The sequence below is a fragment of the Brienomyrus brachyistius genome, chromosome 18, assembly GCF_023856365.1.
Source record: "Brienomyrus brachyistius isolate T26 chromosome 18, BBRACH_0.4, whole genome shotgun sequence".
NCBI lineage: Eukaryota > Metazoa > Chordata > Actinopteri > Osteoglossiformes > Mormyridae > Brienomyrus > Brienomyrus brachyistius.
This window is the reverse complement of record NC_064550.1, coordinates 17,696,212-17,723,163: the sequence shown is the minus strand read 5'-3', so window position 1 is coordinate 17,723,163 and position 26,952 is coordinate 17,696,212. Positions and strand designations below refer to the sequence as shown.

Here is a 26,952-nt window from a genome sequence, read left to right as displayed (position 1 = left end):
CCCCACCCCTCACAAACATGCCCTCAGCGGTGGGCCCCGTCTCTCAAGATTGTCCGCTGTCCTCATTAGAAGAAAGGGTCATGGGAAGGTCTGTCTTTTTTATGTTTGAAGTAACGAGGGAAAAAAAACTGTGCGTCGGTATCGATTTCGGCTATCGAGAAGCACATTGGCCAAAACTTTCCAAACATCCACCACACGAAATATCAAGACCCGGAGGGGGTTAGGGGCGGACGTAATGTCTTGTATCCACTTTGGCCTGAACGGTAACATTACTCCGAATTCGGCAGTGTTTGATGTTTTATCTGCTCGCTTCAGTTGGCGCCCCAACGGATTTAACTTGCACTTCTGTTGTACCAAAGAACTTCCTGGTCCGGTCCAATCCATCAGGCCGAAGCTGATTATGCATCAGTACAGCTGCAGTGGCATTTGAAAGCCCCATGTGTTTGGAGATGTTTGCTAAGGGCGCTTGGGAAATTTAAACAAAAATACGCCACTTCAGTACAGAACATTTTTGGTTAACACTCCAGTCAATGAAACGTACTGGATGCCATTTCGCAAAATATGTGTTACAAAATTTTCAGACACATCCTGTTTCCCTCCTCGTGTCCTGTGCTTGCTGGGAAGGACTCCAAGCTAACCCCAACCCTGTACTGGATAAGCATTTATGGAAGAGGGATGGATGTTTCCAAACAACAATTACCATTATGTACAATTTATTATTGGCTGCCAGTAGCACCCGGCTGTCACCACTAGTGTTGTCTGGGAATGCAGGGAGCTGAGGCTTTTTAACACGTTCCCTGTGTACTTTGTCCTGTCCCTCCACTCACGGCCATCGGGACATTTATCAGGGAGTGCAAATAGTCACAATGTAACGTGCCTGGCAGGACATATCATTTTTGGATTCCGATTCCTCGCCGTATCCCTGTGCAAATATCCAGCAGGAGTGGCTTGTTTGCCATAGGATTCGCTACAAAACTGGTCGAACCCGGAACTGAATCAGTCTGTCCCTCTGGGCGTGTTTTTAAGCTGGATGCTGTGTTGGATCAGAATGTGAGCTTATGACGATGCCACTTGTGTCTGAAACAATGTCTCATACAGGAACTTGAAGAGATGGGGGGGGGGGGGGGGGGGTTACTGTTGGACTCCCACAAAATGCAGGGTGTGAGATTTAATGGATGGACGGGAAGTACTAGATTTGGCAGGAGATGATCTCTGCAGACACTAGCCGAAGCTAGCTTTTGGCTCCAAACCCCAGTTTCACATAGTCCTGCTTATACAGTGGCATGTTTTTTTCTGTAAATTACAGGCCTTAGATTAGCGCTGCCTACAGTTACCGTAGTCGGTGTGGGTCCTTGGGTCCTTATGGTATCAACACAGGTGGCCACTTGAGTTGCCTGATCAAAAAAGCGATGGTGCCTTTTATAAACCCATATAGGCAAACAGTAGACCTCAACTCGCCGTTACATCTTCATCTGTTCATTATTCTTCAGATCCAGCCAGGGGGACATTTAGATGTTAAGTATCACATTGACTGTATAGTACAGGAAGGTTGAGAACATGGACAAATCGCTTACTGTGAAAACACAGACACACCATCCGCCTTACAAATTTAGCCCATCTTAGATTCGTCATCTGATCATCTCCAGCCACCTGGGTTTTGCTCCACCAGCTTGACATTCCTTTATCAGAGGGGATACTTTAAGGATTATGGTTCAAAATAAATTGCTAAAATTAATATGAAATACAAACCTTGAAGCGACAGATAAAAGTTGTGAAGCCAAAAAAAAAAAAAAAGAACACACTAATCTGAGAGCACGGCCGCCTGCCAGAGATGGAAGACTTCATCTTATTTCCTTCCTTCCTTTGTCTTTAAGACTCTCCTCACCATCTAACATTCTGAAACTTGGATGGTTTGTCAAAATTCAAAAAGGTTGAAACTCGAACAAGCAAATTACTAAGAAAACACAAGCAGTGAACAACAACATTTTAACAGCCTCTGCAGTCTTTGCTGCTGGAAACAGAACTGGAAACATAAATAGAAGCTCTTGTTTCTTTCTCTAGTTCATGTTTTATTATTTTATTTAATTAGAGGGGGCCAAAGTTCGAGAAGTTGTGTGGCAAGTTCCTCTCCTTCCTCCTTGGTCGTTTCTTTCTTGACAATAATACACCAGGTCTCACGTGAGGTAGCTGTCTATAAAAGGAAAGAGGGTGAACTGCATGGGGGGGGGCAGCTCAGCATTCTCTGTGAGGAGCCTCGTGTCCCTCACACGGTGGACATGTGGGCGGAAACATGCCTCTGTGCTTGATGAACCACAGCACCACACACCCCGAATCTGCCCGGCCTTCATCTATCCCTTTCATTACATGGACTGGCCAGTTGCTGGGAGCCCATTAAGTGCAGTGCCTTTTTGCCCGGTTGCTGTACGGCTCCGTGGCTTAGCACCCTGTGCCTCTGATTGGATGGTCCCAGGTTCAAATCCCTGGGTTGGCAAAGTAATTTCACCATCGGGCCCTTGAGCGAGACCCTTAACCTTTAATTTCCCCAGGGCCCACCTGACCCTCCTTTTTCAAATGTATGTCCCTTTAGATAAAAGTCTCTGCTAAATATACGTAAATCTGGTGCAGCCTGTTTGTGGCAGCAGGTGGCGGCAGGTCACGTGGGGGGGCGGTGGGGGGGGGGGCGGGGGGGCTAGCAGTGACGGCTAGGCCAGATGACACCGGGCCATCCGTAATGGACGTTTTTAGGTTCCTTGGCATTCTGTACGTAGCGCATAAATCACGCTCAGTGCCCCACTAAACGGAGCAGTCCTCTTCATCACATCGGCACAGAAGGCTGTATATATTTCCACAGGCTGTATTTTGACAACCCTTGAATAAATTATCTAAGGGGTTTTTTTTCTCTTAGGAGTGCACACATTCGGGAAAGCAGCCTGGGGAGTTCAAAACAGATACCATCTCAAAGTAAGCGTGCGGAAGACGGCTACCAGCGGGAGGCACGTCATACCAATTCAGACTGTGGCGGGGAGAACCGAGCTGCATGGAGAATCAGGCAGCTTAGCGCCCCAGACCCTGACCTTTGACCCTGACCAGTGTCTGTCCTCTTGTCTTGATTATACAAAAAAATAATAAATAAATAGAAAAAATGAAGCTCATTTATGTAACCACAAAGTATAACTTTTTTCACACCCATTTTTACTTCTAGTTGCAGACGAGAGTATCAGGAGGTCGCGATAGATTGAAAACACGGAAAAGAATTTCCTTCAGCTTTATTAACATGCGTACGAGCTATGAATGGCTTAAAGTCCAATGTGATGTTAATTTCAGTGACCTGCAGATTCACATTCGCACCCCTGGATGTTTCCATTCCGGAAGAGAAGGGAGGCTTGTTGCTATTGGAAAATCTGCTGCTGATCGTTTGCTGGGCTGCCCATGCATCTAGAATGGCGACACAGAAGTCACATTCAATAGCTAGACGTCCAGGGTCAGCACGGTTCAGAGTTGCCATTCTCTGCAGCATCCGGTTCACTCGCACCGCACTAATCATGCAGGCTGCTGGGTCCAGAATGGTTTTCTGAATGGTGCTCTTCTGTGTTTAAGCTGTGTTCTGTTTCAAGCACCAGGTTTAAGTAATTAACTTCCCCTTTAAGTGATTACATCCGCAACAAACCTCCCCTTTAATGCCCTCACCCATATGGGCATGTAAGGGTTTGATTCAGGGTAAGTGCCCTGCTCTCTAGATAGAAAAACCTTTCCTCTGATTAAGTTCCCATTATGGCAATATTCTTGTTGTATCCACGACTTCATCCTACACAGAATGGTTATTTTGTGATTAACCACTTTATAATCTGTATGAAGGTAATGTAAAAACACTGCCTGTGGTAGCAGCTATTCTTTTTAAGATGGAGGAGACTTAAGAGGGGCCATATTTCACTCATGAGAGTCTTACTTACACAAAAATGTTATGAGGGCAGAAGGAAAAATGATTGGTTCCGAGAGAGATCGTAGAGGAGGTTGGCCCATCAATTAGAGGAGGCGGGACCAACCAATTAGATGTCAAGGTCTTGTCTCCTCTAGTTGCTTGGACCCACCTCCTCTACAATCTGATTGGTTATCTCTCTGAACCAATAATTTTTCCTTCTGCCCTCAGAACACCCCCATGAGGCCATATTTCATACAGAGGAGCCAACCTTATCATTAGCCAATGATTTGTTTTGAATCGGTGAGAGACAGGGGAGGGGAAACACCCAAAGCCAATTGAGCTTTATTTCATTTCATCCTGATCCTGTTGACCAAGTGACCTAGCGGGCTCCCTGGCAAGAGTGCAGAAGAAGGTGCTGGCAGGTGAGGTGGTGTTTCACAATTTAGGGACGTCGCAGAGCCGTTCCGAGCGATGGGAGACGCGGGAGCCTCGACAGACCCTCCGAGCCTCACATTCGCTCTCTCGTCATCTGCTTTGTCGTTTTCAAGTGCTGTTTCAATCTTGGCGTCCTGTCGCGCTTTATGGACCTGCCAGGTTGGGGAAATTGCTCTGAGGACAGACAATTAGCCCGCTCCAGTCCCTCCCGTACCGGAGATTGTCCGTAATGACAGCCTTGATTGGCTCGAGGCCAGCGGCACTATCAAAAGGCAATCCCGGCAGAGTATGAATCGATAGAACTTAATCTGGACTAGTAGAGGGTAGGGGGTGGAGGGTTCTGAGCAGTGGGAGATGCTGGCAGGTGATTCGAGGACATCTGTCTGTGGCCACAAAACTAGAGCAGCCCATTCGCCAGAGGATCAACCGACGCTGCCACAGAGTTTACAGATTACACGGTTAAAAGGAGGGATTAACCGGGGGTTACATTTCAGAAGGTCACAAAGTCGCTGCAGTTCCACATAGTGACAGCAGGGGGGGGTCGAGTGATGAAGGGAAGTAGCTATCTACAGCCTCCTTGCCTTCATCCTCATGCAGGGAGGCGAGGTGACATTGGCCTCCCTCCCGGCCAATGTCATCTGACCCCTGATCCCCCATCGCGGGACACATGCCGGCGTTTCCAAGCTCCTTTCCATTTTCCCTTTTTACGGACAGTGTGATGGCGGTGTCACAGTCAATGGGGCTGAGAGGTCGCGCCGGTTCAGTGCTGCCCCCCGATAAATAAATTGACCTGTGTCAGTAAATATCCACTTATATAAATAGGTACACATCTACACCACTTTAGTGAAGGACTAAGAGATAATCATGCGTAACGGCTGCGCGACCCTCTGCTAGCAGCTATGCCACTATGTGCATTAAATTCTCATTCTTAGCACTTCAAACGGCGCCATATGACACATGTCAGCTAACTATACATGGCCATTGGTTCGCCATGTATTGTCTACTGAGGCTATCCACCAATCACAGTCATTTAGCATCTCTGGCAATTCCAGCTTCCGCCAATCAAAGCTGTCCTTGCTTCGAGGGCAAACTCGGGACTAGTGGATCTTAAAGTGCCGTGGAGATGTTTTAGTTTGTCATTTCGTTCATTGCTAAAAAAATCCCTGTCGGAGAAGCTGACATGAATTGTCCTCTCCTTCGGTCAAAAGGTCTCAGGCTTGTTTTATGTGGCTACAGCACCGGCAGACATGATGGGTTTAGACCCTTCACTGCTTCCTGGGGCACAATAACACTAAAGACCCCCGAGAAGAGAGCAATCAATGGAAACAACAGACAATCTCTCTGGCTGTGCGGATATCATAACCACGTACCTGGTGGGGAAGCTGATTCTCTATTCTTAGGTACGGGAAGTCCGCCAATTCTTTGTTATTCTACCCATTTAGCGCACGGGGTGAAAATATCTAATTTGTCTCTGTTTACTGCCTGTAGAAGTTGTTTTCCTTCTTGGTGAGTCAGATGAATGAGATGGGCAGAGATGGATCTTGATGCTTACTAGATGGATTAGTGGTCCGTAGATTTGATACGGATGGCCCAGAGAATTGGGTGGTGGGGGGGATGGTTGGGGGAGGGAGGATGTAGAATAGCTGAGGAAGGCCTACAAAACTGGTTTCATTTCATAGAGATACACGTCAGAACGTTTCATGATGTTGTGATGATGTCACAGTCCCAGCATGCATTGCAGTATCTGAGTCTCAGTTTTATTAAGATGGCGCTCGATTTCGAACCAGCAAAAAACAAGGGGAGGTGGACATCAAGACCCAAGAAGGTTGACTAATAATCCATCAATCACCTTGAAGATCAGTCCCACCATCGTAGCTTGATCTGCCGCTATCACCTGGTCTTGCAGAGACTCCACCTGCAAGTACTGGAGCTGGACGTCAAGTGTGAGCTGCCGTCAGTATGGGTTCACCGTGGCCAGTGATGCGCGGGCTAACTAATCACGGACAGTGCTGGCACGCAGCTTGACACTGCAGACCCGCTATGCATCTGTCATTAATGAGGGGTCGGCGTGCTCAGTGACATATCTCCCGTTAACTGGTACTGTTGGCCTACACCAGATGTGCCTCTATTGATGCAAAAATATTGAATGCGTGAATGTTTCACGCCCAGTCTCACAGCTCATGCAATCTTGACACTCGCATGATGCTCAGCTACTGCTACCTAATTTACATCCCCCAATATACAAGTCAAAATTATGTTAAAATTTGTGCTGAGGTAAGAGATCATTCTCCCTTGTTATGCCAAAGGTCACAGTTGCAGAAAATTAGCCCTGTTCTGTTGGAAGCGCCTTTGAAATCATATTCACTACCGTATTTATTCACTCTTGTTCTAAATTTGGTCCCCCTCTTCAGGGAGGAAGGGTGGAAATTAAGGATGCATGATGCTTTTAGTCGCCAGTTTCATGAGCTGTGACATAATCAGGCAGCAGGCTGGGTCCCGGATGGATTTCAGAATTTAGCAGCGAAGATTATGATCGGAGCCAGATTATCTGATCTCAGGGTGTGACGCACATGGAATTTTCTCCGCTGGCTGCAGATGACACCCATGCTCACGGCTGGGATGCAGTGCGCAGGAGCCGGCCCGGACTCTGGCGAAGGAGGACTTCAGGAGGACTTCAGGAAGCGTGCCAGTCAGCTGCCGTTTGAGGCAGACTGTAGGGAATGTTTACCTGTTGGTCCTGGCTCAGACGCAAGCCCTCCGTCGTGTCTGCGTGTTATAATATGATCCAACATCCGGCACACCAGCAGTTTGAGCACATGGAATCGTACTTTAAAGTTTGCTTCTGTCTGTCTGCATCAGTGCCCTCAGCTGAAGAATAGCTGTCCTACAGCATCTCCTCTTTTTCTCTCTTTAACCCTGGTGGCTTTTTGCACCATTTCATTTCATCTGACTCTCCATCGTTTGTCCCCAGAGACCCCACCCCCCAGCCGCACCTCAGGGGTCCCTGTAAACCATGTCATTGCTTGTCAGAGAGCAGAGGCAGGAAAATTAGCAATCAGGCTGCATTGTTTTTGCCACCAGTGCGCCATGGAGATGTCGAAACAGCTGCATGCAGTGATCTCACTGTGCTTTTCTTGTTTTGTTTTTTTTTTTTTTTTTACGAGCCTTTGTTTCCACAAAAAAAAAACACTTCTTTAAAGGAAAAAAGCTTTGTTGCAAAGGAGATGTTTCTTGCAACTACTCTACAACAAAACTTAATTTCCGCTGGTTTCTCTCAAAGTAGTTAAACAGTTGGATGATAGCAAGGGCCACTTGAGGATTCTTTATGCCCCCAGCATAATGAACTAGCGAGTAACGGAGGAGGGGGCACTCCAGTAGCCAATCAGCTTTCAGCTGGGGCCAGTGCCCCTGTGGCCTTTCCTCTGTATGCACCTTTGAATGGGGTGGGGCGGGAGGAGCGAATGCACCCAACAGATGCTCAATAAATCAAAATCAAGGCCTGGCTGGAATTGTTACACGCTATTTTCCGCCTTGACGGTGAAGCTTCTGCAGCACAAACCCAGAATTAAGATAGAGTTGGCGGACTCGGTTGAACTGTTCCTCAGATGAAGCAAGGGAACTGCGCTTTACCGATCAGTACCACCTGGCTGTTGCAGTCACAGCTGACCCACCGTAAAAGAACCCATTTTCAATATTGTATAGCTTGCTACCATCGTGCTTTGAATTCACATTCGTATTTTGCGTGTTTTTCAGAATAGACTCTGCATAGCCTCTGGCTACTGGTAGATATTGTGTTCAGTCCTCTATCCAGTGATGCTAGCATTGATTATTGGACGCCACAGATTATCCTTGTAATGTTCTCTGTTATTATTAACATTCACGATCAATTAAATACAACGACTCGCACTGGAATGAAGTGGTTCGAAAAAAGGCGGGAATGGATGTAGATGGACAGATAGACATAAAAACACTTTAAACTGATTGAAACAGGAGCAGAGGATTTGACCCTCACTGCCCGCACTGCAGTACCATTCTCACTGCACTTCACATCCAGCGCCAATCTGAAGTTCTCCAAAATGCCAAGTATCAGGTACAACCACAATTTTTATTTGAGTCTAACTTGAGGTTAATTCCCAGTGCATTCCCCACTCCTGGGGGGTGTACACAGGGGTGGGGCCACGGGTGCACTGGCCCCAACTGAAAGCTGATTGGCTGCAGGAGTGCCTCCTCCCCTGTCACTCACTGATTCAAAACGTATCATTCCCTAATCATAAGGTAAGCCCCCTTTGTATGCATTTTGACCCCACTTATGCTCCCCACCTTAAAAAAAACCTAGAATCCCCCCCCCCTCCCCATAGCACACACAACCAGACATGTAGACAACTTAATAAAGTAGCATTTGCAAGAGCAGTTATCATACTTATATTAGTGATGTCCTACATTAGGGCATGTAATAAATGCTGAGTTTATTATGCAAAGCCTTGAGACAGGCAGTGAAATGTGAACACGAGACTTCTGCATCTCTTCCTTCTGTGGCTGTGTTATTTCTGCCTTTTCTCCTTGTTTTTCCCTCCTCCTACCCCTCTGAATCACGAGTGTAATTCTTTAGGTCAGGCAATTTTTCTATTTATTTAGTCATTGAGAGTAATTGGCTTTTTTCTTCCGCTACAATGTTCAGTGATTGCCGCAGAATGCTCGCTGCCCAGCCTCTGCCTGCACTCCAGCTCGGCTCTGAAGTGTGCATTATACGCCTTTCTGGCCTGTATTACTGTGCCTTTTTTGGGATCTCCATTTTAACCCCCCCCCCCCCACCTTCTAGCATTTGTGCTTCTGCTGGTCTGGCACTCAGTGACACAGAGGTAGAAGGTAGATAGTTCAGGTCCAGAAAGTAAATATCCAGACAAGGATTTTGGTTCAACCCAGCTGTTGAGTATAAAGAGTCACAGTTACAGAGTATGGAACTGGTTGGTTGAAACAAAATCCTGGTCCGGATATTTACTTTCTGGATCTGAACTGTTCACCTCTGCTTGTCTGCAAATACAGGAATTAATGTCCTTGCAGCATGGATTCCAAAGGAGGTTATGGAGGTGGGAGGTGGCAGAGAGTACAATGGCAATAAGGCTTTAGGATCCCCCTGGATTTTCTAATAGGGTTTAGGTCTGTGAAGACATGTAGCTGACTGGCTAGCAAGCTTAGCAAGCTGAATGTGACATATTGGTAAGAATAGGAGATGAGATGGAGGGACCTGATTGGCTAAATGGTAATGCATGCAGAAACAGTATGCAAATCAGGCACCCAATGGCGTGCTGTTGTTCAGCTCTCCCTCCCAATAGATGCCCAGCCAGACTCCCTGCTTCCAGCCAGCCTCTCATTCTGAATTAGAGTCCACATAGGGAGGCATCTATCTAAATAATGGGGCAACAAGGGCCGTCCAAGAATGCGAAAAGAATCAGTCAAGTGCCGTTGCACCTGGCCCAGGCTCAAGGTGTGTGTGTGGGGGGGGCGGGACAGGTGCCAGAACATCCATCTTGTTTATTCCGCTTACTGTTGCCATTTAAGGGCCGAAGGCCTTGTTCCTTGATCACGGCTCAAATGGCATCAATAATTCAGGACGTGAATAATTCACACTGCTCTGGCCACAGGTGAACCGAGAGCGGAGTTATCGTCCGTGTAGCGGCCGAACGGGGGAAGGAAGAGAAAGGGAAGGAAGAGAAAGGGAAGGAAGAGAGAGGGAAGGAAGAGAGAGGGAAGGAAGAGAAAGGGAAGGAAGAGAAAGGGAAGGAAGAGAAAGGGAAGGAAGAGAGAGGGAAGGAAGAGAAAGGGAAGGAAGAGAAAGGGAAGGAAGAGAGCTGTCGGTGTCAAGTGCTTTAGGGAGGAGACGGCGCTCTGATCCTCCTCCCCTCCTCCCCTGAGACGGGAAGTCGCTGAGCTGTTTGTTTAATTTATCCCCCGTGACTTTAGCTGTGGCTCCCGTCACTCAACGCACAGCCCATCTTCTTAAACAGGAAGTGATGCGGTACGAAGTGCGCAGTGGGGAGGAAAGAAAATGTAACGGCGTTAACTGCTGTGAGCGTACATGGGGTGCCTTTCATTCAAAGGCCTGAAGTCTGATGTTTATTATCCACGGGCGTGTCGTGAGGCATGATGCCATGCAGCGGAACCGGCGGGAGACGAAACGCGTGTGCAGTTGGAGCTTGATTGGTTCGGATGCGTGTGATACAACATCACATTTGCCTGTACGATAACACGCGAGTCGACACAATCGGATTCCCTCAGAGACACAGAGAACTCGCAGTTCTCAGGCTGTTTGGAAGTGGTGGGGGGGGGGGGGGGGCGGGCATCAGCATCACAAAAAGCACGAAAAGCTTATTTTCTCAGGGGGAGGGGGGTGCAATGTTCTCATAAGGTGCTCTCTCTGCAGTGTCAGGCTCAAATCAAAACTGGTCAAATTCGGCCGCAATGGACACGCGGAGAACAATGTTCAGACCGTTAGCGTCTTCCCGCAAAAGACGGCAGTTAGACAAACGACCGCAGGGCCTGTTCTTGAGCTCCTGGTCCCCAGCTCTTGATAACAAATTAGGACCACCGCCATCCCGCCTGCAGGTGTAAGCGGACGCAAGCCAGGCTCTCCGCAATGTCCCCCCCCCCCCCCCCCCCCCGCGGCTCCAGGACGCGACGGAAAGGCGAGCTCTGCTAATTGCAGATCAGGAGGCACCCGACGAGGCCCCCGCGATTGGCAGCGCACCGGAGGCCAACATTAGTATCGTCCTGAACTTCACAGCCATTTGTTATACCCTGAAGGGGCCAATCGCTGGGGACAGAACGGAGGGACACTGCCAGGAGTGAAAAACCGGGGGCTGTGGCAGAGAGCTTGGACCTACCATTAATCACTACAGAAATCCCTCGCACGTTGTGTAGATTAAGTCTGACAGGTACACTCGGCCGCCACGGGGATAACTGTAAACACAAGTGAAAAATTATACCGTTCGAAATGACGCCCTCTAATAAAGCACAAAACGCGAAATACAAGCAGTAAGAGAAACGGTGCATGGTGTTAAATAAGCTGCACACTGCCATTTGGGGAGGCTAAAATGTAAGAGCTTTTTATGACCACTGTCATGCACTGCAGAAATTGACAGGGATGGGAGCTCCGTCCGGCTACGGGTCATTTTAATCTAGTGCCATCCTCCATTTTTAATATTCATTCTGCTTTGTGTTTTTTTTTACTTCCCACGCCGGCAAACAAATAGAGTGCAAAAACAAACAGCAAGGAGCGACGTCCCATAGGAATTTTGCGATTCTTCACGCACCGCGGTCTGCAGAATTGATGGATCTGTTCAGTATGCTTCCTGTGTGCCTGCAAACCTTCTCGCCTCGCAGCAAGCAGAATCTTATCAAGTCTTGACTTTGTCCACGCTATTAGATTTGGAAGCCCAGGGAGTGTGTCAGAGATTAATAACAGCCGTGTAAGATGAAAGGACCCAGAAAAAATAAAAAATAAAAATACATTTCAGCATTGTCCGAAATAAATCCCCCCCCCTCGCACTTCTGGCTGAGAGGTACCCATTCACTGAAAGCCATGCACCTAACTTAATGCAGTGAACAGGTGCTTTAGACCACTGATTAAGTGAAAAATTTTCTCTTTTGTTCAGAACAGCTGATAATTCCTGCTTTTGTAGTAATGTATTATTAATTTTAATGGCAACCTTTGAATGTACAATCGTATGTATTCGTATAATGTACTTTTTATAATGGTAAGTGTTGAGAGAAAATAAAATATTTGTTTTGTTTTGGTTTTTTTGAAGGTTAATATATTCAGCATGAATTAATTGCATTTGTAGTGGTGTGTCGCTTCCAACCAATACCCTGTGTTCCACAGAGCAACTACAAATTACACGAGCCTGCAATGTTGTTGTAGGCCATGCTTAAATAAAGCATGTTATATTTCACTAGAGAATGGAATTCTCGGAAAACTTAAAGTTTTGAAGCATTTCGTCAAGAGCAAAAAGCAAAACAAGATCTTGTGTGGGTCCGTTTGCACTGTGGCCAATGTGGCAGTGCCATAGGCATTGCATTTGTTCAGGGACACTGATGTCATACGTTTTGGCGAAGCTTGTAGACGGCATTAGCGAAGACGAAGGTGCGTAAATGTCTACGTTTGGAAATTCTTAAAACGTCGCCACGGCGACCGGCAAAGCAAACGAGGGCTTTCTTCGTGGAGGTGGGCGTGCCTCACCTCCCCTTTGTCCTTAATTGACTTGCTGCAAACGAATGCGAGGTTCATATCCAATCAATAACATTTATGGAGGTAATAACATGGGGGGGGCTGATCCGCTGGATTTCCGAGATGAGGGATGAGAATGGTTTATCGTAAGCCCTGCTGTGTGGGATCCATTCAGTCCACAAATCTCGCGTTTCGCGAGTAGTTTATAAAAATGACACAGAATAGAATAGAATAGAATAGAATAGAATAGAATAGAATAGAATAGAATAGAACAGAATATCCTTATTGTCATTGTACATGTAAAGCTATAAAGGGGATCAACAAATTAAAAATAAATACAAGAATGGAATACGATGTACAGTGTCAAGCTAAATGAATTGAAGGCAGTAGTGCAATGACAGACTCTTAGCAGTATTAAGGGCTGTAGAGCAACAGCAGCAGTCATGTGAATAAGAATGAGGAGAATTCGCAGCACTATAATCGGCTGTTGATTGGGAGGTGCAGGTCAGCATACTGGTTCATGCACAACACTGGTGAGGGTGTGGTGGGGTTACTTGAGTTCGTCGCTCCTTGCTTGGTGAAGGAGATTGATGGCACTGGGGTAGAAGATATTCAGGCTGGAAATGCAGAAGTAAATAGTGGGTTATATCTGCAGCGTGGCCGGCCCACCCTTATGGACCGCGTGATGCGAAACGGACAGGAGTATTGCACATTAATGCTTATTGCAGTACATTCTAGCAACAGGGAGTTTCGCCTCTGGGGGGGTGGGTACAGAGGGCTTTTATCCTGTCCTGGGACTTCAGGTTGATTAATTACAGCAACAGCTTCAATAGAAAAACATAACATCATCTGGCTGTTGACCAGGAAGTAGCCCGACTGGTAAATTACTCGCACCTGCAAAAGCCAGGTGATGTTATTTTCCAGTCTAATGGAGATTTTCAATTAATCAGACTGGGCAGCGCGATGCGCCGGCCTCCGAGGGGCACGGCTTCCGCGCCACTGGCCCGTGTCTGGCGTTCTGGGTCGCGTTTGAACCTTCTGAACTCTACGGCGGCTTCCCACCACGCAGACCAAAAACATTCTGTGTAAGAGAATGATTAAGAATTGGGCCGACCCCAACAGCGGCCTTCTCTCTCTGAAGCGGTCAGGGAGACTCCATCGCAGCCTGAAAGCCAACACTGAGTGACTTAAAACGAGTTCCGACTCTCAGGCTGCCGTATGCTAATGGCTAACGTGCCACTTTGCACACTTTACACTATTCCCCACTGTTTTTTGTTGCATCTTCCTGATCACTGCCTTCTGTAAATAGTCACGTATACCATTACTTTGTAGTTATATCATCTTATTTTGCTGTTTTACTTCATTTTTAATCCTGTGGTGGGTTGGCACCCCCACCCTGGGATATTCCCTGCCTTGCAGCAATACTAATAATACTAAGTACAGACCCCCGTGACCTTGCATAGGCAAAGCAGGTAGAGAAAACGGATGGGCGGGTGTTATTTTAATATTATTTATTTTTATTTATCTTTTTTTAAATTATGTTTCTTTGTATTGAATATTTCCCTTTAGAACATAACCCATGGAGCAGATGGAAATAAGCATTTCACTGCACACATGTACGACGCATGTTTGCGCCGCGTAAAACCTGAAAGGGCAATGGCGGGTGTGGCAGCTGGGTGGAGCAGACGTGCAGAAACACGCATTCATGTACACGTGACTGTAACTTACAGCTGCCGTGCGTGACAGTTAGAGTAGCATTTTAAAAATATTTCGAAAATTAAAAAAAAAAAACATGATTTCTTTGTTGTGCTGCTATAAAAAGAGTTTTGATGAGTTTTTGATTGTTTTTTTTTCCTCGTTCCTCGTCGTCAACATTAAGACGGTGAACCCAGTTGCCATATGAATTACGGATGCGAGTGCAGACTTCAGAATACTATTTGAAAAATAGGAGAAGTCTCAGTGGGGTGGGCGGTGAATTTTCTTTATGGAGATTCGTGGCTTTGTGGATGTATGGAGTGGTAGGAGATGTCTTCGGCTTCAGTCACGATCCCATAGTCAGGACTGCAAGGCCCCAGGGAGGCCAACGGAAAGTGAGAATGAAAGGGATGATTTTATCAGGCCACCTGCTCAGCCAGAGATAAAGATCACACAGCAGTCCCTCACTCCTCCTCCTTTTCAGTAGAACCTGTCTAATCTGCTCTTCTCTTTTCTTCTGTCTCTCCTTCCATCTTTGGTGCCTCCTGACCCCGCCCTCTGCCCCCCCCCCACCCCCCCGCCTCGCCACTTCCCAGCGGCTGCAACGAAAAACAAAGTGAGAGGTGAGTGGTGATCTTCCCTGTACCCACCACCGTACACCCACTCCGCACTCACCTGTCACCGGTGTCAGGATAAGGGAAACAGGAAGTGACGTCACTGAGAGGACCATATAGACTGTGTCCACATACGTCTGCCCAATGTGCACAAGTGTAGCTGACCTACACTAGTCTTCCTGCTGGTGTAGTGCAAGCTAAAGCCCTGGGTCCCTTTAACCCTCTAGAGTCGACGGCATCGTCGGCGATGATGTGTATCTTCCTCCTGTATTTCAGTTCATAAGTCGCTGAAATCTTACTGTAGAAACGTGAAAAAAATGATTAAATCATTAAAAAATGATTAAATTTATTTATGTCAGTAAATCTGTAACCTGTCTTCTTTTCAAAACGTTATTGTTGGAAGTATTAAAGTTTTAACATTAGGTTAAATCTGCAAAAAAGTTAACCATACCACCTTACTTTGTTTTGCCTGCATGGGGGCCGTGTAGTGCCTCCCTCACCTGAAGTCGCTATTCGCATTATAAATAGCCGCATTTCCGCGTGTTCAAACCGCAATCGCATGGTAATTTGATGAACAGCGTAATGGTGAAATGCGATTCAGATACATCCCTATCAGCGGGGGGATGTGGCCAGGGGTGATTGGCTCATGTATATGCTTGCAGAAACATTATAAAAGTACATAGTAAGCAATGGTGGCAGTTGGTTTTGATCCCAGGTATCTGATCACCAAAGTCTTGGCTACATGAAGATGACTAAATGGTGTAGTTGCAACATTCAGTTGGATAAATAAATAAGAAAAATCTAACTCATGTCACTATTTCTGGCTCCTTCCATTGAATATGTAGGAGCTCTCATGTGCATGAATGAGCCATTCACACCTGGCCACATCCCCCCCCTTTTATGGCGCTGATGGGGATGTATCTGAATCGCGTTTCACCGTTGCGCTGTTCATCAAATTACCATGCGATTGCAGTTTGAACACGCGGAAATGCGGCTATTTAGAATTTGAATAGCGACTTCAGGTGAGGGCGGCACTACACGGCCCCGATGCAGGTAAAACAAAGTAAGGTGACATGGTTTACTTTTTGCAGATTGAACCTAATTTTAAAACTTTAATACTTCCGACAATAACGTTTTGAAAAGAAGACAGGTTATGGATTTACTCAGCGTTTTCTTCACGTTTCTACAGTAAGATTTCAGTGAGTTATGAACTGAAATACATGAGAAAGATGCGCGGCATTGTCGTCGACTCCAGAGGGTTAAAAACATTGCGGGATGATCACAGACAGGTCATCATTACTGCAGATCCAAAGCTGACTTTGCGTAGACGTCTTGCAGATAAGCAAATGACTTGAGTATTACATCATTTCCATGTAACTTGTGTGCGTCTGGCAGACGCTGGCCAGACGCATGTGTGATACGTCGCACTGTTATCATTGTACTTCCCATCTTCTTTTTGGCCCCTGTCAGATGGTATACGGTGCTCCTGAAGTGAAACCTGACACTGAATTGGTTCTAATAAGTTACTGATGCATTGGAGGAGCATGGATATCCTGGGGCCCCGCACTTTATAAGGGCCCCAAAATGTAATGTAGGGAACCCAGTCAGCGAGGGGAGGGGGGGCAAATTTTTAGCTACACCCCTCACCTGGTGTATTAGACTGTAGTAAAAGCTACGCACATTCTCTTGCGAGTGCTACTTGAACTCTTTGGCCACAAGCTAACAGCGATAGCGAGCAGATTTGTGCTTTGTGTGCAAGTGATTAAAGCCTGTATTTACACGGCACGGATCTAGGGAAGCGAGTGAGTGAAGGATGGGGGGGGGGGCGCGTGCCACCTGGGAAGAGGAGGTCAGGTGACTGGGCGTGTTATATTGGTTCAGTCCAAGATTTGTAGATATAACTGATTGTATTCCTTGCTTGGTGGTTTCATTATAGAAGTTTGCCATACCGGGGGTGGCACGGTGGCGCAGTGGGTAGCACAGACCCCTCTGCGCACCGGGCTCCGTCATCTGGTACTATGCGTGTGCAGTTTGCATGTTCTCCTTGTGCCGGCATGTCCAAACACATGCTAAGGTGAACTGGAGTCTCCAGATGGAGGTGATTGTAAAGCAGTGCATGAATGTGCAGTGATGGGTTGACGTCCCGTCCTCTGCGATTCCCTGCCGTGTGCACTCAGCTTTTAACAACGGCCTTAGAGAGAGAGCGTGACATTGGGGGAGACGTAATTTCATTACAAAATTCTATTTATTAGCGGTGATACACGAATGAATCCAAATTAGACTTTGGGTTCGATTGAAAACATTCTGGCGGGGGGGACACACCAGGAAAAGGGTTGAGAACCACTGCACTACGCCAACAAAGGTAGAAATGCAAATGAATGCAAACGAATCCTTGTCCTGTTGATGCCCCCCGTCTTTTCTATTCTCGACCGACGACATTTGCGTGGTCAAGTAGGGCGCCGGTCACTTTTCAGAGGGTCACGAGTCACTCCGTTATTGTATTGCCCTACGCTCTAAACACGCGGCTTAACACGGTGAGGCCGACCGCAGAGAGAGAGAGAGAGAGAGTAACAAACGAAAGCCGATGATCTGTGTTTGCTCGCAATTACCGGCTGCAGTCCTCAGGGACATCGGCAGCATCAGTTCTTCAGGTCGGCTTTTGGTTGCCATGGCAATTGATTTACACCTAAAACTCCAGGTGGGATCGCTTCCTGTTAGAAATGATAATTAAACCAAAGGGGACAGAACAACACCTACGGGGGCCCTGTAGGTTTCGGGGACCAGGGCCCCCGGCGTAGTTTCAGAAGAGAGCTTGCAGTCGCGTGTTTTCACGTGTGTGTTTTTGCTTGTCAGCTGGACTAATAATTCACAGCCGAGTTAATGTCACACAGTGGTGAGGTCTCACTTCAGCCAAGCCTACAGGTACCTTACAGTGTCCTGTCCTGATGGGGAACAGGAGCAAGCTGGAGGGATGCAGAGAAACACATGACATTTAATTTATTTAGCGATAGCCTCAGTTCAATGCAGCACACAGAGCTGGGCACAGCCAGTCTCTGAAACAGTCTTGGCTTAAGGACCATGCTCAGGGCCACAACTGCAAAATCAGTCTGCTGAGTCTGGGTTTTGAACCAGCAGCCTATCCTGGTGCGCCACGCTCACCTCAGATCTCACATAGTGAGTTCCAGGGCTTTTGGCATCAATGAGTTATCGTTCACTGGCATCTCATTCAGATTCTGTCATGGGGAAACCATGACCAAACTCCCAAAGAACAGATCTGCACTAGACTCTCCCATGGAAGCCAGACACCAGACGGAAACCTTAGGCATCCCTGTGTAGGCTGATGGCCGAAACACAGCACTAATGCCCTGTTCTGTCCGCAGAGTAACACTGGATTAATATTAGGATCTGTACCCGAACCCTAAATCGCAGCAAGCAAAAGGAAAATGATTAACTGTAACTGCTTTGCCTCCACGTTTTCTGGTTAATTTGAAGGCAAGTGCACCGCGGCAGAAGCCCCAGCGAAGTATCTGCAGCAAGGCGCAGTGCCCAGTAACGGGACATAAAGAAGGAGCCATGGCCAGTCATTGTTCATTTCCGCACGGCCGTATCGGAAATCCATCTTGGCGGTAACAGGGAAATGATTCGCGCCCCCACTCCCCAGCCAGGTCGGCGGACGCGCGCGCAGCTCGCCTCACGTCAGGATTTCCCCTAATGACTGGCACGTGGAAGAGGGAATTTCCTCAACATGTGTAACTGGGAGTGGGGTGTGTGTGTGTGTGTGTGATGGGGGGGGACAAAGGACGCATAAGTTGGAGTAACTGTGCACGCATCACCTCGAGAATATCCCAGCACGGCACGGGCAGGCAAGAAGCAGCCTGCGATAATGGAAGATGTGATAAAGGAAGGCGTCACAGATGAGATGTCTTGAGTCAAAGCTGCACAAAGACTGGGGGGATTAAACAAAAAAAAAACACAAAGTGTATCCCATTTAAAAATGACTCCTGTAAAATATCTCCACTGCAGCCAGGGGAGACATTAAAGAGGAAGGTGTGCGACGGTGTACAAGGCATACAAAGTGATATTGATTGCTGGCGCTGGCCCACGGTCTCTCACACGTATGGTAGCTTCAAAGACGCGATGCTCACACTCCTCCTCTCCCCCAGCAGCGGTTCCTGCCTTTGCAGCTGCCATCCAGGGATCAAGCTGCGTTTATTTATGTCAGTTTTTCATATTTTATTTATTTTTTTTTTTGCAAAATGCCTTTGGGTTCGTTTCTGCGGCTGGTTCCCGAGAAGCTACAATGGGGGCCAGTGTGTTAAAGGAGATCTCATGGAAAGAGGAAGGACTGTATTCTGTGTGGGCTTCTGGGTGGAGACTGCGATCACGAACGAGGACGCTTGAGGAGCTCAGATAAGATAGATAGATAAAATGTAAAGCAAATAAGTATAAACAGACAAATTCATTAATTGATAAATGAATATCAGTGATAATTAATGATAATGATAAAAATTAGAGAGAGGTAAGTGAGAGCAGTAAGGGCTGACTTTGATGGCGCAGTTGGGGTGCCTGTCACTCATTTAAACTCCCACCCACCCTCAGTGACTATGCAGCAGGTCTGCTCCCCCCCCAAAAGAAAAAAAAAATCCCCCAACCCCCACATCACAGATGTCTTTGGGAAACCACGTAGAGACTGGGTATCTATTCCCCCGGCTCCCATTTGTGTTCAGGTATTTTTGGAGGGCCCCCCTTTCTTTGTCACACACCCCCGACTCAACGGCACTCAGCTTCCATGGTGATATAGGTGGGTGTCACCCTCAAATGAAAGCACCGAACAGAGAAAAGGACACCCTTCGAGGTAAAGATGGGGGTGTCACACCGAGGGCCAAAATAGCTACGAGCCGCGGGAACGTACACATATGACAGCATGTTCTGTCAGAGCCGAAACCCCACTGTGGCTTTGGCCTCCTAACTGGAAGTGCTCGCAGATTGTGTTACATGCACTGGGTTTATTTTTTATGCCATTTTCTCCTCTTGCAAAGTGATGCAAAGTGGCTTCTCTTCTCCACATATACATGCAGCATGCGTGGATCTCAAGCAAAACAGTGAAAAAGAGGGAAATTTGAAAAAAAGTCTATATGTTGACCTTGATATTAATCCTGTAAGTTTACAGATAAGCTGGAAATTACAGATCGATTGTTTTTACCTCAAGTGACTTTTTAGCTGATTGGTGGTATGTTAAACAAGCACAAAAGAATCTCTCTGCAGTTGTATAAAGTGTTGGTTTTACTCTAAATCCACACACAAGCAGTTTCACAGTTTTATCAGAAAAATAAATTCTGGTTGTGAATGCGTTGAATCGCGGGAAATCGATCGGAGAATTCACACAGGCCATTGCTCCGATAGATCTCTCCTCCGGCACTGCGATCCATCCCTTAGCCCTGACCAGGGCCGCACTTCTTCAAGGTGAGTGTGGAATCACTCTTATTAGCAAGCTTGCGAAAATCTTGACGCTCGATGTCGCGTGTCTGCCAGAAAGTTCACCTTTCGTCCATGTGAAATGTAACATCACCTTTCCGTCCTTTCAGAGAAACTGATAGAGGTTTAAATAAAGTTCGGGCAGGGAATCGGTAGTTATAGCCAATTACTGTGTTGTTGACTGCGTGGCTGAATTCTACACAGGACTATTCATTATCGCGCATTTCCAGGCGCTGTAGTGTGCAGCGTGACGACCCTCTACTTTGGGGTGGAAAATGAAAGATTTTGACAAGTCATTAAATGTAATCTGTTTAGAAAGCCTGGAAGGAAGGGGAGGTGGGCCCGCCCCCCGGGAAGCGAGCCGACGAGAGCGGGAGTGCTTTAAGTGCTGGTACGCATCCTCAGCACCGACATGGGCCGGGATGCGATGTGGAACATGTCTCAGAGCCATCTGAGCGGGGATTGCCTGTCCGTGATAAACTTCCCGCGGTGGGCCCATGGGTGGGAGTTTTTGCGTTAAGAGGATGTCGGGGGAGGGGGGGGAAATCCAAGACAAGCTGGGTATGGTCGAATCCCCATATGTGTCGCAAAAGCATGACGGGACGCGACCTCATGTCTGTGTTTCCCGAGTCTGATAGCTTGCCTCTCCAGAGCCAAATGAGAACCGGCTATGGAGACTGAGCTGTGATTACTAACTGTGGTCTGTGCATTCATTAAAAAATGATTATATTGCTTCGGGCTATATTACCTTTTACAATAACAGATTAGATAATATGGCAGCAATATCTCCTTACACCGAAGCCCTCAGAATCATAACAATATGATAATATTTTTCAACATTATTTGGGATCGGCTTCAAAATGCAAAGTAGAGGCTGTTAACCCATCTGCAGCGGTGCTCCAAACATTCCCCACGTCCTCTCAGCCGACTCTTCCGGAACAATCCAGCCTCTGTCATTTGTAGTTTGCAAATGGCAGCCGTTATTGTAGCCCGAAAAAAAAAAATCAATCAACCATTGTAGGTGATGTTTTTTTTTGTAATACAATGGGAAGATAATCGTATCCTTTCAGTTTTTATATTCAAACCCCAGGATACAAGGGGCTTGAGAATGACAAAAGAAGGAATTTAGCATAAATGCCAAGGCAGTGCCACAGCTCATGGTAAATCAGCTGCCCCCAACAGGCCGGGGCGTGCATATGCTAAGCGTGCATAAGTTTCACGAGACAAGCCACCTTTGGGAGCTGAGGCACTTAAACACGCTCAGAGTCTCCCCTGAGATATCCAAGTTGTCAGTGGACCCCCTATGATTTCCCACGATGTTGCAGTTGTCGACCGGGGGCAGAGAGCTGTGATTGTGAAAGATGGGGGGAGGGTCTCGACATGATGATACATGCTAATTCACACCCCATTTTGAAAACTGACACAGCATTCTATTTTTTCAATACAGGACCCCGTAAAATACAGCGAGGTTTAAAATCTTATTAAACATGGTTAGTTGAGGCCCTTGAGTTTCAGCTTGGGTGAGCCTTTGCATTGAAGTTCCCCATTTGTGGGAAGACATAACAGGGTTTTAATTACATCCTTTATTACAATTTTTTTTCTCTCTTGTAAAATTGTACAATATCAAGTTAAAAGATTGCGGGAATCTTCTGGAATGTGCCTGTTTGACTCACAAAACCACGGTGAGGACGAATTATTTAAGGACGTCAGTGTTACCTACATCAAGAGTCTCTGAACCACTCTCCCCCTAACTCACTCCCCTAACAGCCCCCCCCCCCAAAAAAAAAAATCAGGTTTTCAGGCTGCTTCGGCCATGATTCAGCCAAACCTGCCAGCTGTCATCGCAGTCACTGCACACTTGGAATGAGTTGAAATGAAGTCCAGGATGTGGAAAATGTGGCTCTTCACAAAGAGTTTTGTGACCTCGCCTGGGATTAATGATCTGTGGCATGCCCGTTACCAAGTCACAACAGATGGGTGCTATATTTATACCGTATTTACTATAGGATATGGGAACGCAAAATTAGAAAGGGCTCGATATTGATGGTGGCTACAAGGTAGACTGGCCTTGTTGGAACTGAGGTTTTGGAATCTGAAAGCCATTGTCCGTGCCATCATTGTATGGATGGGGTTCCGGGTTAGAGGCCTGGGAGGGGGGGGGTTGGGGGGGGGGGGGAATAAGGGTCTATAACTGAAGGGCTGTTGTACTTTGGCAAAATCTGTCTACTTTCATCTACGGTTTGATAGCATTTTATCTTTATTTATAGTTTTTTTTTTAGATTTCTGTGCTTTGTTTCCACATGAAATACGGGCTGGCTTTACCGGCGTGGAATTCTGAGATGAAAATTTAGAAGTGTTTTGTTTGCCTCTGAGAGATCATTAAAAAAAATAATAAAACAAAATCTATGCCTGGAGATTTAATGGATTCCTCAGGCTAATGGTGTACATCCCCCACCCCCACCCGCCCCTGTCCACACCCCCACTGTGTGTATTTGGCACTGGCCTTCCTGAGAGGGCTATTATGTCTGTAGTTCTTGTTTGTTTGTTCTGTGCAGTGCAGAGTGCAGTTAAATACCGTGGTTGTTTTATTGCCGCGCGTGTCGTTCTGGGGGCGCAATCTGGTGATTTTGACAGGGCCCTCGCATTCAGAAAAGGAGTACAGTAAAGCTGAGAGTGGGGAGGGGGGCTGTGGGGGCAGGATGCAGCTCCACTTGTCTTGTCTTGTCTGGTTCTGCCCTTCAGTCCCAAGTCTGGGGTGTCAGCGCTTAAGTGACCCCTCCGAGATCCTTACCCAAGCTACATGCAACTAGATGTGGTCGGAAAGGTTGTGGGTTCCTGAAGACTTGGACCAAAAGTAGCTTAAGAAGAAACCAGGAACTTACAGATCTGTGACTTTTTAAAAAAAAATCATGGGAGGGGCCACAGAGGCACTGTCCCAAACTGAAAGCTGATTGGCCCCCGGAGTATGCCCTACCCTGTCACTCACCGATTCAAAACGAATCATTGGCTAATATGAATTATGGCCCCTCTTATGCCGCCCAACTTTAAAAAAATTGTAGAATTGCCCCTGCAAAAAAATGGCGTGCTCACAGTGGCGATGTTGTATCTAGCCTCGCTCCGCTCGACGCCATGGTGGAAAAAAGGCGATTGCTGCGACTGTTACAACATGCAGCCGAAATGTTTGTCTACAAGGACTGAACAGCTGCGCATTGACATAATCGTGCAAATCAGAACAGAACCGTCTGTCATGTCCGCCTGCATAGTCTCGTAATTGATTCTGTTTCTGGAGTTCAGCATTACGGGTTGTATCCCTGCCCCCCCCACAGAGTAGGGCAAGAGGAGCCTTTGGTGGGTTAATTGAAATTGTTTATGTCCTGACAGCCTTCAGACAAACGCTCACGCCGGCCCTGATTCCTTTGTCACACGCTGGGAAAATCACACAAATATTAATTCAAAGAAAACTTTGAATTAATTTGAAAGAAAACACATAAGGGTCTCTTTACGCTCGCCTCGGACTTCCTTTCGGAGCGTGCGAATAAATCCAGAAAGTTGAGGGAAGGAGGGTCGGTGCTGAAGTTGAGATGGGAATGGAGGCTTTAGGTGGACTGCCTAGTGAAAATCGCACTTGTGAAGCTAATCAACTGTTAGCCACAGCTAACACACTAATATCACATCACTAGGAAGGTGAAGATCGTCAAGGTTACTTGAGCACTGGAGAATGAGAATATTCCAGTTCCGCTTAGACCTGCAGCCATAGGTTGAACATGCATAGACGGGGCCACATTTCACACACACACACACACACACACACCCACCCTTAGGATAAAGTCATTATTGGGACCCTACCTAGAGAGGCACAGGAGGGCCATGGATACCCTGGCAGATTCAGGGTGCCCAGCACTTTACAGGGGTCCTTGAATATGTAGAATAACTAATTTTATTGGGGGGGGGGGGGTGAGGGCAGGGTAACATAAAACCTCTATGAGCCTGCCTACCTTCAGTATAAAATGCTGCTGTAACAACCAGAAAAAAAATCCCCCCCCCCCTCACCACAACTCAGGGCCCCAGATTTGAATCATGTTCTGGGGAAGCCTTGTATTAAGCAGTCCCCCTTTAAACTGGAGGTGCTGCTCTCAGGATTTTTCTGCCTCCCTGCTACAGCTGTCAGGATATTCGGCCGAGGCTCTGGACGTGATGAGGGTGATTTTAAGTGTGTTCATGAGGCTCCAGGCACCGGGGGGTTTCACAGCGCGATCCAGAGGTCTGCCTGTCTGGCCCCTGCTGATAGGTGGGGGCTGTTTTTTTTGTTGTTGTTTTTTTTTTGCTTTTTTGGTTTTGTGGGACTGCAGACATCCCAGAGGTGCAGAGGTACCTGAGGCATCGGCATGGGCTTTGCATGCCAGCCTTTGCACGCACCGTACCACGCTTCACACGTCGGGGGTCACGGGGTCGTGCGCTTCTGCTTTCCAAGCGAAAAATGGGGCTGGTGAAAGTTTGCCATTGGTGAAAAAAAACGAACAAAAGGAGAGACGACGCCTGGAGTTGGCTGGAGCGGGGTGCAGTTTTGTTTTGATTTAGCCTCATTGGGGGTGGGGGGCAAAAGGACAAAAAGGGGAATTTATAGGGGGAGGTTCTGGGAGGCAAGCCCTGCCACGTCTGGTGTCGATGATGTGGCAGCCAAATCGTGCGAGCGGGTGTCTGCTGGTGTCTGCATGAAAGCGTCCAGGAGACGACTCTAACATCCTGACTCCAGGGATGCTGCTGGCCATCTCTACCACCTGCTGGGACAGAGTGCTGCTGAGAGAGGCCCTCCACAGCCTTAATTAAGGCTTACGCCTCCCTCACCACCCCACCGCCTGCCCACCCGCCCCTGGGAATGTTGGAGGAGATTCAGGGAGAAGAAGCAAACGCGTCCCCAAGCACTTAGAGTAACAGGCCCAACTCCTGCCGAGCCCCATACCTCAGTCAGGTCATTAATGATCCGCAGTGCATGCTCTGGGCTTCCCAATTAACGATAAGAATGCTGGCTGACTTTACTGTATGTAAGATGCTGCTTCATTCTTAATTTATTCATTTGTAGACCTCGGCTCCGATGGGCTGCTCGTGAACGGCTTTCAGCCACGGTGACGGGACATGGGGTGTGAGATTTTTCTCTCTTTTGGCTCCCATTTCACTGCCACAGTAGTTACCCCATGCAGGGGCAAAAGGGGCCACACACAGGCACTTGGATTTTGTTTTATTGTTTCATGTCTCCTACCTGAATAATATTTTTTCTAGAACCATTTAGCAATTCGCCCTGCATTCGGGAATACGTTTCATATTGCCCACTTGGCAAATTTTATTTGTGGGGTTCCTCCCCACCCTCTCGCTTGAGAATTTTAATCATGAGGGACCCCGGGGAGGGGGGGGGGCTTGAGTTCTCTTAAGGGTCAAATCCCAGAATCACTCCTGCTGTTACCAAATCCCAGACCCCAGCAGGATTTACCTTTCAGGGATTAAAACTTGTAAAGTGAATTCAGCTCTGAAGTGGTTTGAGTGGGCGGGGCTTCCACACGAGCTGTCAGTCACATCGGAACCCACGTGCTATTGGCTACCTCGTTGGATTAAACCCAGCAGTGATTGGCAGCACATGCTAATCCCGCTGACAGGAATTTTTTCGGTGACTCATTTCTCACCATGACTAATTTAAAGACTGATGTTGATTAAGGAGCCCTTTTTCGGTTTGTACGGACATATGCCACCTGCTGCTTTCTCTGAGTCTGTGGATCGACGCCGCTGTGCACCTCATCTTCTTCCTGTCAGGTTTTACAGTCACATATAATTAGGAGCTACCATGTTATTTGGCTGTTTTTTTTTACCTCTAACATCGCTGATATTATACTTTGACTGCTGATAGCCGAATGCACCCAGCTATCTAATAATCCCGGCACTACATAAAATTAGATTTTCTGTCTGGCAGCATTGTGAGACACGGCCTCCCCCCTTGCGAATGTACCGATTTATTTACCGTATTAGCATTTGGTGCCCGGGCTGTGCGCGGGTTGTCCGTCACGCGCCGTTCGTGGGCCAGACGGCCCGTCGTCTGAAGGTCACCCACCCCTCCCCCCAACTACCTTGAGGCGCCTCGAGCGCGTCTGAAAGCTCAAGTTGGGTTGCAGACAAAGGTCAGGCTGTTCTGCTCTTTGCAAAGGTTACCAGAATCAGGAGGACCGGTTCCCCTGCCCACCGCAGGGCAAGACGTCTTGGGCTTAACGCACGGACGACAAACACACACATGTATGCATGCACACACCCTCGAGGCTCGGGGCAGCCAGACACACAGGCGGCAGTGTGTGGTCGTAGCCGGGAATGACAAAGAATCCGGTCCTGATGAGGAGGGAGCTTGTGGTCCGTTAACGGGAGGGATCCAGATCGCCGTCTGCCAGCGACTCACGAATCGACGTCCATAACTTACCACAAGCCCCTCGTCTCCCGTTTTAGTCCAGCGAGCGGCTTAGCGCATCGCCGGCGCCCATCTGCCTCTGGATGGCCTTTTTTGCCACCTGTGCCTCTTACCATGCCTCCCTGATAAAGGGGGGGGTGTCTAGGGG

The 26,952-nt window shown here is 47.5% G+C and overlaps 1 protein-coding gene across 5 annotated transcripts in view; it reads left to right on the top strand.

Annotated features, from left to right (window-relative positions):
• The window catches only part of cadm2a (cell adhesion molecule 2a), a 319,233-nt gene that overhangs the window by 218,365 nt on the left and 73,916 nt on the right, over positions 1–26,952 (top strand). For 4 of the 5 annotated variants that reach the window (XM_048984508.1, XM_048984505.1, XM_048984507.1 and 1 more), the window contains exon 2: positions 14,870–14,896. The exons of the other annotated variant lie outside the window; for it this stretch is intronic. In XM_048984508.1, the coding sequence (XP_048840465.1) occupies positions 14,870–14,896 (27 nt within the window). The remainder of the gene's footprint in view (positions 1–14,869; positions 14,897–26,952) is intronic. 5 annotated transcript variants of the gene reach the window in all.